General features: G+C 40.9%; 1 protein-coding gene across 1 annotated transcript in view; it reads left to right on the top strand.

Moving 5' to 3' along the window:
* kcnh3 (potassium voltage-gated channel, subfamily H (eag-related), member 3) overlaps nucleotides 1-12,586 on the top strand; it is a 227,388-nt gene that overhangs the window by 163,493 nt on the left and 51,309 nt on the right. The window contains exons 3-4 of the mRNA XM_061723226.1: nucleotides 2,055-2,189; nucleotides 9,341-9,480. Coding sequence (XP_061579210.1) covers nucleotides 2,055-2,189; nucleotides 9,341-9,480 — 275 coding nt within the window. The remainder of the gene's footprint in view (nucleotides 1-2,054; nucleotides 2,190-9,340; nucleotides 9,481-12,586) is intronic.

Raw genomic sequence — 12,586 nt, 5'->3', positions numbered from 1 at the left:
ATAATAAAACAGTTGGCTGGACATTATCTGGTTTTTTTTTATTTGTCTCCCACGGAGCTTTGTACTTGTTTGCCGTCAGTTATTCCAGTGGAGACTTGGATTTCCACACCATACCCACTCCTCAAGGGTTCTGGTCAATTCAAGGGTATCAGTGGCATATAAAAAGCAGGTTTTATCTTTGATGGAAAGTTTAGCCTTGGCCACTTGATTAAACCAAAACTGCTGAGAGCAGCAAAATATAGCCTTGGCCCGACTAAATGTACAGACTGGTAGTCTGCTCAAAAAAGATTAACACTGACCTTAAAGATGTTTTGGTCTAGTCGAATCGTAAGAATGAATCATCCCTTATGCCTTAGAATCATTATTGTAAGGCTGGTGTTGAGTTAAGCCTTACTTGATTAAATGAATCATTTTTCGGGTCGTGAGTAAGTGCAAAAGAACTTCTTCGGAGTTCGAGTGTACTTTAATGACCCAAAACAGTGTAGGAATTTTGAACATCAACAGGTATCACTCCGCCCAATGTAAAACATCTTAATCACAACAGGTATGCTGACTAATGTAACTATAGTCCCTGACTTACATCAGAATATACCGGGGCTGGGCTAAATACGTTTTTTAACTTCTCCCTGCTCCATTTCGAGCATGCAAAAAAGGAAAAAAAGAAAAGCTAGTGAGGCATGTTTTTGTTTATGATTGTTATGATTTATATTATACTGTATTTATCATGATTATTATTTAACTATTGTTCTTTGGTTTAAATATATATATATATTTACATATATATATATATATATATATTTTTTTAGCATGTTCGAAATAAAATTTTCATTCATTTTCATTCATTCATTCATTTTCAAAAATTTTCATTCATTCATTCAATATACAAAATATATTTATAAAATAATGAACCATGAATGACCATAATAAACTTAACAAAAATAAATCTCTTACATTATGTTTCCTTTTATACATTGTCGGGCTGCACGGTGGCTTAGTGATTAGCACTGTTGCCTCGCAGCAAGAAGGTTCCTAGTTTGACTCCCGGGCCCGGTGGGGGTCTTTCTGTGTGGAGTTTGCATGTTCTCCCCGTGCTTGCGTGGGTTCCCTCCGGGTACTCCGGTTTCCTCCCACAGTCCACAAACATGCATCCTAGGTTAACTGATGATTATAAATTGCCTGCAGGTGTGAGGGTGAGTATGTCTGGTTATCTGTCTGTATATGTGGCCCTGTGATGGACTGGATGGAAGGAGACCTGTCCAGGGTGTAACCCCTGCCTCTCGCCTGAAATTAGCTGGGATAGGCTCCAGCAGACCCCCCGTGACCCTGCAAAGGATACACCTGTATAGAAAATGGATGGACGAATGGATGTTTCATTGTCATTCTGCATCGAGACGCCTCATGTCTCCCCTTTTGCATGCAACTGTTTAATTAAATCTACTGAAATCTGAATCATCTCTCAAGTCTTATTCTTGGTAACTTAGACACTCAGTTTCAGTCCAGTTATCCACCTATTTGGAAAGAACATATTAAAGTTTAGTAGATTTTTCCACGACATTATCCCCAGCTCAAGGAGCCCGTTGGTCTCATTGCAATTCCAGGCACATGTTATCCCTGGGTGAAATAACCATATGGACTTCTGAAAAGGATCTCAGGGATCATATGGCCTCTCAAATGGTCAAAGCAAATCATAAAAATGAATATTTGCAATGTCATCTTTGAAGCCTCATTTACACAACCTTTAAAATGACCACAATGTAATTATGAGAACATAAATGAGATGGGTTTATCATGTTATGTGTTGAAGCTATATTGATAGACTGCACATTCAGCAACACCCAATGGTAATTTGCATCGTTAAAAAGGCTGTAAAGTATAGATTTTATGAGCACGTTGAAGTGTGTGTGGAGATGTTAATTAGGAGAGGGAGGGGAATAAGTCTAATGGTTGTGCTGCGATATGTGCAGAATTAACTTTTTGTTATTTGGCAAGACATTCATGTACATTGTTCAAATAAATAAATTAACTGTATTCACTTTCATTGATGTTTCCTGCAGGTACACAGTTCTGGTGTCTGCTGGACATTGTACCCATAAAGAATGAGAAGGGTGAGGTGGTTCTGTTCCTTGTGTCCCACAAAGACATCAGTGACAAGAAGAGGGAGCAGGACCCTGAGCAGGGGCCCGACACCGGTGAGTTTAAGTAAACTCCTCTCACCTCCTCTCAGTGCAGCAGGTGAAACTGCACAGCATCTTAAACAATTCTGTTTACAATAATGCATCCAACTTTGTTTCAGTGTACGTGACAAATGTGTTCAGTGTGCATTTGCAGTGTTAATAGTCTGAAATGCACACTTCTGCTTGCAAAGGTTAAAGTGATTTTTTTGTTTGTAATAGATAAAGGAATGTTTAGGTGTGCGATTTATGAATTTACCAGCAAAGGTAAATGGGATAATGAGTAAATATATTTTCTCCATATTTAAGAGCTAATCTTTTAAAATGGAGCTTTATTGAGGGGCTGTATAATACTGATTATTTGTTTTCATGCTCATTATCCGATTTTTATATTTGCAGTGGTTGAGAAGCCGTTGGCTCCTCATTTGTTCCCTGGTAACTAAGCACCTTATTGTACCTTATTATAAAGTGATATTGTTTATTGTTCAACAATATAATTTCCCTTCAAGGGTTAAAATAAATATAATTGAATGAAGTTAGACTGGTTCAAGTTGAAAAACAGTTGTTTTAATGCAAAATGAAATGCAGTGAAGGTGGAACAAAGTCATGTTTATTGCTGATGGGGATTTTCTTTTTTACTCACATATTTTGAAACAAGACAAGATTGTAGATTGTAAATTGTAAAATAATGTAAAATAGCATAATCAAAACACACGCGGCTACTTCTAAAAGCTTAAAAACCGGCACAATTACTTCTCTTAAAACTACAAACCAATTCAATAAACCCCTCAAAATATGTTTTGATTAATTAATTTTCATCACTGGAGAGACTGGCAGCATGCAAATATTTTTGATTTTCAGCTATGCGGACATTATAACTGCAAGCAAACAGCAATTAAACATCAATTAATAATTTTAATTACCCCCAAACACACACACACACACACACACACACACTGTAAATCTCACCCTGATTAAATTAGTCTGTCAGTTTGAGCATTTCATTATTATTAAATGACTTCCTTAAATCAAATGCAGTTGCACTGTAAACATTCAGTCAGAGATTACACCTGGCTAGCTGCGATAATGCAGACGTTTGATGAGGGAAGCCATGTTTTAAATTACTGTGCAGTATTTTGTTAATGTATTAATGTAGTGTATTAATGAGAAAGCAGCCAGAACTGAAAGTGACATACACAAAAATGTTTATCATGATCTCAGAGAATTCCTACAAAACTACTTTTTATTCTGAGTGTTTTTAAACTCCTTCACATCATCTTGGACAAGAAATGCCTAAACAGATCAAACCAACATCCGACCAACATTAACTGAACCTTCGGTATCATCAACGCTAAACTGATATCATTTTCAACACCACTTAAAACAATTCAATTACATATGTATGTAGTAGTATGCAGAATGCAAATAAGTGCACAGTATGCCACCATTACCCAGATGGCATTCTGTTTCTGGGAGAATTTCCAGTACGCAACTCACCACCTTATGTCACACACACTGTACCCGATAATGCAATAGCCCACTACATCAGAATCTGTTAGAGCAGCCAGTTGATGGACTTCCAACTGTTCTGTAGCATAATCCCTTTTAAGTTGGGGAACTACATACTAATGATGTCCAATGGACCAGTATGATCAGCTAAACTGTGCTTGTATAGGCTGTATGCAGGTGGGCAACGTACCAGCGGTAGGACAAGGATTCATTTTAACCCTCTGTTACAGTCGCCCTGACTGACATGACAGTTGGAGCCACCTCTTTGTGTGATCCAATCAGCAGTCATGCCACCAGTGCTCCCGCCCCTTCTGAGGCAATTTTACGTTAAAAATTGCAAAAGATCTCACATATGGCGCTTTTACACTAGTACTTACTCGGCTCGACTCAACTCAGCCAAGTTTCTTTTCCATAACAATTCAGCATTTGGAGAAGTAGGCGGGCTTGGAGTGAAGCTGCTGTGTCTTATTTGATTGTATGATCTAAACGAAGATAACAACAACACTAAAGATGTAGAACATGGAAGAGATGATAGATGTGCTGCTGGGTCTGTGGCTTGTGTTCGATACCAAGTTAAAAAATGAGAGTGAGCGAAGCTTCAAGCGGCTTTGTTTGTCTCGGCGCTGCTGAAAAGTCCACTAAGAGCCGCGAGCAGCTATGAAGTGACAGAGCTCTTGGTAGATCTTGTCGTTCCTTATCGCCCGTCTAGATCCCTTTTTAATTTTCTCCTCAGCACCAGGTTTATGAACATCTGCACCTCAGAGTTGGATCACCAAACAGACTTTTGTGCTGCCATTGCCTGTCGAATAAAATGAACAAGAAGCCGCCGTCAGAGTCGCTCTTTCGCTGATTTCCGCCTCCTGACTCAGTCGTCTTCTGACCAATCGGTGGCGTACTGTGATGACGTCAGATGCAGTACGACTCAGTCTGCTTAGAACCTCGGCAGAGTAGTTACAGAAAAAGTATCTACTCGGCACGGGTCCACCCGCCTCCACCCCTAGTGGAAAAGCGCAAATCCGAGGCAAGTTGAGTCGGGCTGAGTTGGTACTAGTGGAAAAGTGCCAATATTGTCAGTTTTTTTACATCTCCAACACCAACTATCTAACTTCAAGGTTGAGGTTCATGCAGAACTTATTTATTGAAAGCAATAAATCTATTTTTAATAGAGATGCACGATATTGAACTTCACTGACTTTAAAATAATTCCACAGCAGAGACATTTTTCTTGCTTTTGCTCTTGTGTTTTCCTTCCTCGCATGTGAGTGCATGTATTTCCTGCTTTCATAGCATATTGATAACACTGCTGCCACCTGCTGGGGAGAAGACTACAGTGCTGAGGTGCCTCTGCCTATGTTACCAAGGCATTGGAGGACGCAAACACGTTCATTTTTTTATCGGTGAAAATTATCAGGTTTATTTTGACATCGGTTTGATACCGATGCAGCATTTTTTTGGCCATTATATTATAAGGGGCCTTACTGATATGCTACCGATAATATCGTGCATCACATATTTTTAATATGATTGATTGACAGTCGGCTCGGCCAGCTGTTATCATTTCCTCATCCGTAATCATCATGCTGCCGTGCTTAGAGAAGCAACCAGCCATTTGTACTAACCTAGCATCGGATCCGCTGAAGGAGCTGGGAGCAAATCTAACTTTGATTGACCAGCGGTGGGCGTGTTCCCATCGGCTTGGGTCACGAGACCGAATGCTTCGTCCATTGTTTTTTTTTACGGTCTGGACAGGCTTTAATGCAATCTCTATGGGCTCTGGCAGGGCTTGCACAGAATGCTCTTGTCATACATAACATTGGACCATTGGACCATTGGACGTTGATGCCAACGTCATGTCACTTTCAAGGTCAATATGGCTACTATTTGCAGCAAGTGAAGTTCCTTTCAGTCGGTGCAATGATGAGAAAAGATTGGCAGTGAAACAATTAGGCCTCCGGTTGTTTTCAGGAAACGCTGCTTGTGTGGGGTTTCAGAAATGGCCACATTTTCCCACTTCACGCTGAAGTTCAATTCCCTTTAAATTGACTTTATTTCCTATATGTAGTGTCAGTTCACACAAAAAAATCACATTATGTCACTTTACACAAGAAGCAAATGAGATCAATGATGTCATGTTAAATACAGTCCAGGCAAATGCAGTTATATTCCAATTCAGTGAAATTATATTCCAGTAGAATATAAAATGGTTATCTCATTTTATTAAAAAAATAAAAAAGAATTAGACCAAACCTTCATATTTTTTCATTCTTCTATCTTGAGCAAGCATAAGGTGACAGTGGAGTTGAAAATGAATGGGAACAATCAAAATGTCCATGGAACCAGGCTCGGGGACGGTGGACATCTGCCCCGACTGGTTCTGGTTTCTGAGATGAAAGGAATGAGAGACCAATAACCACGAAGAGAATAGTCCTGAGATATCTGCCGACGAGGCACAAAGGAGAACGCAGTCCAATAATGATGATGTGAACAGAAAAGAAGATTTAAGTGGACAAAGTGAGGAAAGAGCCCAATGCATCATGGGCAGTGTCCCCAGCAGTCTGGACCAGCAGCAGCAGCAGCATATAGCAGCATAACTGAAGCCATGGCTCAGCAGGCAGCTGGAAATCACATACTCAATTTGTCCCCCACGTTGTCTGTCTCTTTTGAATGCTGAAAGAAAGAAAAGAAAAGAAAACTCTTAGGTGATCCCATGACTTTCCCTTGACTGTCCCTCAATAGTTTCATGAATAGGAAAAAGGACTGAAGCCTCTTTCCATTATTTAATTACCGTGTCTATTTTATAAACCGTATGAGCCCTCGCCTAAAAACTCACTGTCCTGCTTTTGCTTTCTCAGATTTAGGAAGTAGAGCCCCAACAGAAAAGAAAGAGAAAATGGGCGACTTAAATTGCTGTTGTCTGCGATCATCTACACGTTTCCACACTTCTGCTTGATTAATCGCTTCTCAACGTGAAACGGAATTAAAGTGAGAGGTTAAAGCGGCACACAAGAAAAGAATTAGGCACAATCACGTTTAGCTGCCAGTAGGAGACCCGCAGACTGGCTCACGTCTGCCTCTTAGCACAGCGTGATGCGCCTTTTCAAATCAGTTAATGAAACGAAAAGGCTGGCTGCACATTAGCTGTAGCAAAGGAGGGCAAGAAAAAGGCTGTAATTGCTTAACTGAGGTCAATTTACAAAACCTGTATGCTGCAAAATAACATGAAAAACCCCAGCATGTTCGGACACAGGAATGCAGTATTAATTGACTTATTAATCATTTAAAATCCATAGCCAGCTTCCCAGCCCCCCCAGCGCACAGAGACTCCCTCTCGAGGACAAACTGTATCATCTTCAATATAGTAAAAGCAAAAGCATGTAGAGCTTCCTGCTTCTCCGTTCTGACTTAATCACAATGTCTGTTATTGTCTTCCAGAACGCTGAAGTTTGACATTTTGGAAAATGTAGTTGTTCACCTCGGTGGCTGTTCCTTTAATAACGTCCAGGTCTCTGCTGTTAAAAACCGCCCATTACTTTGGCTTAATGTGGGACAAAAACAAAGGGCAAGCTCAGATCTGTCCAAAAGTCATAAAGGGTTGACAAGTAAAAAGAAAAAGTTAAATGTTTTATTTTGTAAGCCATAATGCCAAATCTTTGCTGGTTAATATGTGTTATAGCATGCAATCTTTATTGGAGTTGATAGCAACATGCATTTGATTAATCTAACACAAGAGATGAACAGATGTCTTCACCTTTTCGAGACAGTTCACATCTCATATTGTAACAGGCCAAAATGAGCATTAATTAGCACATTAACATAGGGCTGTGCGATTAATCGATTTTAAATCTAAATCGGATTTATTAATCACAATCGATGTTAAAAAAGGAAAATCGGAAAATCGATTTTCCTTTTTTGCAGCTGGCTGCATTACAGACAGAGCTCGTCTAGTCATCTATGTTTGGTCAAGAAAATGGTAAATGTTGTCACTTTACTAAACTCAAGGAGGATTTACAGTATCTTTCAATTGCACTTCATTCCCAATAGGAACATTTGTTTGCTATTTTTCTTTAAAAATAAAGATAAAATATTTGAAACAATTTATTCCATTGTCTTTTGTAGTTTTACCAAAAAAATTGAAATCGAAATCGAAAATCGGGTTTTCAGAGAAAAAAATCGGGATTTTATTTTTGTCCAAAATCGCCCAGCCCTACATTAACACCCATTCAACATCCGTTACCTATACCCCTTTGTTGTTATTCAGGGCCAAAAGGTATAAATAACAATTAACACCACATACCTTGAACTTTTAATGGTCTTAACTCTTAACTATACCTTTTAGGAGAACATTGACAGCTTTGTAAATTGTTTTCAGGGGATGAGAGGTCTTTTTTTTTTCAAACATTTCACAGGTTTTAGAAATTAGTTTAAAATGGCAAACCAGGCTCCCACATACAAGCTGAAACAGACACACCTGAGAGAGTGATGAGCCTGGGTTCTGGACGCAGTTTCCATAAGCTCTGTTGTGTTTTATTCATTAGCAAAAGACGTCAGCCTTTAGCTAATTAACCCCAGCCCACACAAAAACCCCGCAGTGCTCTGCCTTTTAGGAGATTACCGAGACAGTCAAAGAAGGCCAGCTGGAGCTTAAGATATCGAATCAACAGTTTATTATTAATGACCTTCTGCTCTATGATTCCCAAAAGATAAACAGCATCCAGTCTACACAAAAGTGATAGAGTACTTCACTGAAGGATATGTGACCAGGATCCCCTAAAATCAGTCATTTTTTACTCCAAAATTCCATGTAAACAAAGATAAAAGAACAAAGACAGCCCTTTCCTCTAGTTTTAATTAAAAACCAAAGCCTCGCATCTCGCCTCAGGCAAACCTTTGCACAAGATGAGCCACGATTCAACAGATCTTTTGGTAATAGGGGGAATTAGTCCAGTGAGTCATCGCAGTTCTGTCTCTCTTTCTTTCATTCAGAAAATTCTCCATTTAAAACAGGGAGACTCACTCCAAAGTTCATTACAAACCAATAGTGAGTTATGGAAAAAATAAATAGTTTAATGAAAATATCAGCATGGAATGATTTTCCCCAGTGATATGATGCTCTTATTTGTCTCGTCCAATTTAAAACTCACTTGTTTTAGAGCTCTAAATTCACTGTGTACCCTTTTCCACTAACGACTCTGATCAACTCTTAGCCGGCTAATCCAGATGTAACAGACAATACTGATGGCAGGCACAACAGAAGAGTATGTTGTCTGATCTCCACTTATAATCCATGACCTTCAGATTATCTCTAGACACAGATATGGATCCATACTATTGAATTCTACCTTTAAAGTACCTGAAAAGTTAAATGAGATTCACATATGTAGACAACAGGTCAATATGAGAACAGTTGATTCAAAGAAAAGGTGGCGCATCAGAGCAGCTTGTATCAGCGAGACAGCATCTTGATCGTTGCAGTCGGGATTTGTCCCGCATCGATCCATATCAGATCCTTGTCAAAACATCACAGTTGTTGCAGCAGAAATCTGTGCTTGAGTCAACATGCAGCGAATCAAACAGAGCTCCTTTTTAAATTCTGCTCTCGCATTGTGGATGTGATCAAAGCTCAGCGTGTTTTCTTTTTCTGCTTCATCTTCTCTCCACAGATGAGGAGACGGGATTGGAGGTGCATCAGGTAACGCGCCCTCCAGGCTTCAACGCCAACCGGCGCCGAAGCAGAGCGGTGCTCTATCAGCTGTCTGGACACCTGCAGAAACAAGACAAGAGCAAGCTCAAGATCAACAATGTGAGTGTGTTTGGCTGCTCTCTTCACCCTGGTGCGACTGGCTGATATGAAAAATAAATTATCCTGTGCTTCAAATGATTAACACAGCATCATTGTTCCGTATCATTTATTTAAAAAAAACTAAGCCAACGTGAAGAAGCAGCGAGTGACTAAGTACATCCCATGATTTAACAGCCTTCAGAATCGCCATGAATAAAAAATAACCTGAAGTAATTGTTTTCTGTGATATTATCAGTCTTTAGAATTGTAATGGATAAATCTCAGTCCACTCTTCTCCACACTGTTGCCTCAGCTCACTTCCAGCGTCCAGATATCCTTTTACACGAAGCTGTCCTAAACACCCACCACAGCATTTCAATCCGGTCAACATCAAATCAAGATCACTTCATTTGTCTCCCTTTGAAAAGATTTATTTCAGATAAAATGGGGGGAAAGGGAAATTGCTGAACAGAGATACAGAAACACGAAAGAAACACAATAAAGACATAAAACGTCAAAACCTGTAATATCAAGGGAGCATGGCTACAATTCAATAAATTAGTACATGTGGAAATCTTGCCTTTTGCTTGTTGATAGGTTAAATTGAAAAAAAAAGATTAATGGGCTTGTGTACTTCTTGTAATTTCATGGAGAAACCTTATTTCTCCCCCCGGAGTTCATCAAAACATATTTGTTGTGTGGGGGTCATAAAATCATTATAGCCTGCCTGAGGATGGACAGTTCAGAAAGGTCCTGTTGACTCAACCAAGTGGTAAACATGCCCTTTCCCAACTTCTACTGGACGTGTTGCAGCCATGAAATTCTAATTTAATTATTATTTGGCAAAAAACAATTAAGTTTATCAGTTTGAACATTAAAGGTGACCTATTATGGCATTTAATGTATATTTTAAACAGGCCTTGAATGTCTTAAAAACAATCTAAAGCTTGTTTTTTCTACATAAATCAGAAATCCAGCCTGTGGGCCCTGTCACTAGTTTTACCGCTTCTAACCTCTTTTTCTGCGCCTCATTTTTAGGGAAGGGGGGGGTATGATAATGAGGCTCTGTGCTGATTGGCTCCCTGAATGACGTGTAGCAGGGGAGGAGCATAAACCTCGCTCCGCCAGAGCAGCCCGAGCCTGTAAATTATCACAACACTGAATTTTCACAAATGGAAACTTTATTGTTAAAAAAATAAAATATGAGTTGTATATAAATAACATTTATGCACTATTTCAGCCGGATCTACCCGGCGGATGCTGAACGCTGGCCCCGGAGCCACGCCGGGCGCCCAGCATGGCTCCACGGCGCTCCGCGGAGCCATGCTGGGCGCCCAGCGTGGCTCCGCGGCGCATCGCCCGTTACCGGAGATCAAACCGACAGATTTCGCTGAAAATCTCGTAGGGTTAAGCTGGTCCAGCCTGGGACGGACCCCCGAGGACCCAGCTCTCAAACCACCCGGGAACCTGGATGATTTAACCTGGATCCGCTCCGCCGCGGCGCTGCGTCCGACTGGCTGAAGGAAGCACCGCTCCAGCAGCGGAGAGAGCTGGTTGTGGGCGTGGTTTCAGCAGCGGAGGCTGAACCTCTGGAAATCTGCTCCCGTCGTGACGTCACGACGGGAGCAGATTCTAAACGGCTCAAAAAAAACCACGTGACACTGGGGGACTCTGGCCGGCGGGGGTCAGACACCTTGCAGAAATTCATGGTATTTTGTCTCCCCTGTGCTGGCAGGGTGAGGGGAGACCACTTTATATATGTTAAAACAAGAAAAAACGTGTTTTTCATAATAGGTCACCTTTAAATATGTTGTCTTTGTAGTGTATTCAATTGAAAAGAGGTTGAGAAGGATTTTCATCGTTGTATTTTGTTTATATTTTAATTTTACACAATTTCCCAACTTCAACCGAATCCGGTTTGTACTACTACAACTACTGCAACTATCACCACCACCACTACTACAACTACCACCATCACTACTACTACTACTACTACCACCACCACTACCACCACTACCACCACCATCACTACTCCTACAACTATCACCACCACCACCACTACTACAACTATGCTTTGGGGCTGTAGGAGTACAGCTGGAAAGCGCTATATAAGTGTAAGCCATTTACCATTTACCATTTAACTACCACCATTACTACTCCTACAACTACCACCACCACTACACCAACCACCACCACCACCACCACTACAACTACCACCACTACTACTATTACTACCACAATCACTACTACTACAACCAACACGACCACCACTACTACAACTACCACTACTACTACCACCACTACTACCAACACTACCACCACCACTACCATCACTACTACTACTACTACCACCAATTTCAATTCAATTCAATTCAATTTTATTTATATAGCGTCTAATACAACAGAGTTGTCTCTAGACGCTTTCCAGAGACCCATACCCAGAACATAACCCCCGAGCAATTATTACATAAACAATGGCAGGTAAAAACTCCCCTAGTGGGAGAAAAACCTTAAGCCAAACAGTGGCAAGGAAAAACTCCCCTTTAGGAGGGAAGAAACCTTGAGCAGGACCAGGCTCATAAGGGGGGACCCTCCTGCCGAGGGCCAGACTGGTGGGTCAGGGACGGCAACAGCACAGCAGGCAGGTGGAAGCAGCAACGGGATGACCAGTGGTGGGGACCGCAGGCCAGCATGCAGCTCCCGAAGCTCCGGCCCAATCATCAAGTCCCAGGTTGGGGTGCAGGGTCAGGGAAAGACTTGTGCTCCGTAATGCAAGCTACAAGCCACCCACGACCACCACCACCACCACCATCCCTACTACAACTACAAACTACCTTTTAGGAGAAATTGTTTGTGGGTTTCGAAGTCCTAAGTGCCCGTCTTAGTCATTTACCGAACTGTGTCCCACAGTTCATCTTTGCAATGCTCTGCCTGTTCTTCGTGCTGCACAGTCTTTTGACTTTCTGGGTGAACCTGCTGGGACGTCCACTCCTGGGAAAATTAACAACAGTCTTGAATGTTTCTTCTGACTGTAGAATAATCGGCTCTAAATTGTTGGAAACTGACCTGGAAATAAACCTTTTCAGATTGATGGGCCGCGGCATTAGCTTCTGAGTGATTCCTCATT

This window comes from Cololabis saira, chromosome 6, assembly GCF_033807715.1.
Source record: "Cololabis saira isolate AMF1-May2022 chromosome 6, fColSai1.1, whole genome shotgun sequence".
Lineage (NCBI taxonomy): Eukaryota > Metazoa > Chordata > Actinopteri > Beloniformes > Belonidae > Cololabis > Cololabis saira.
This window is presented reverse-complemented; position numbering and strand designations above follow the sequence as displayed.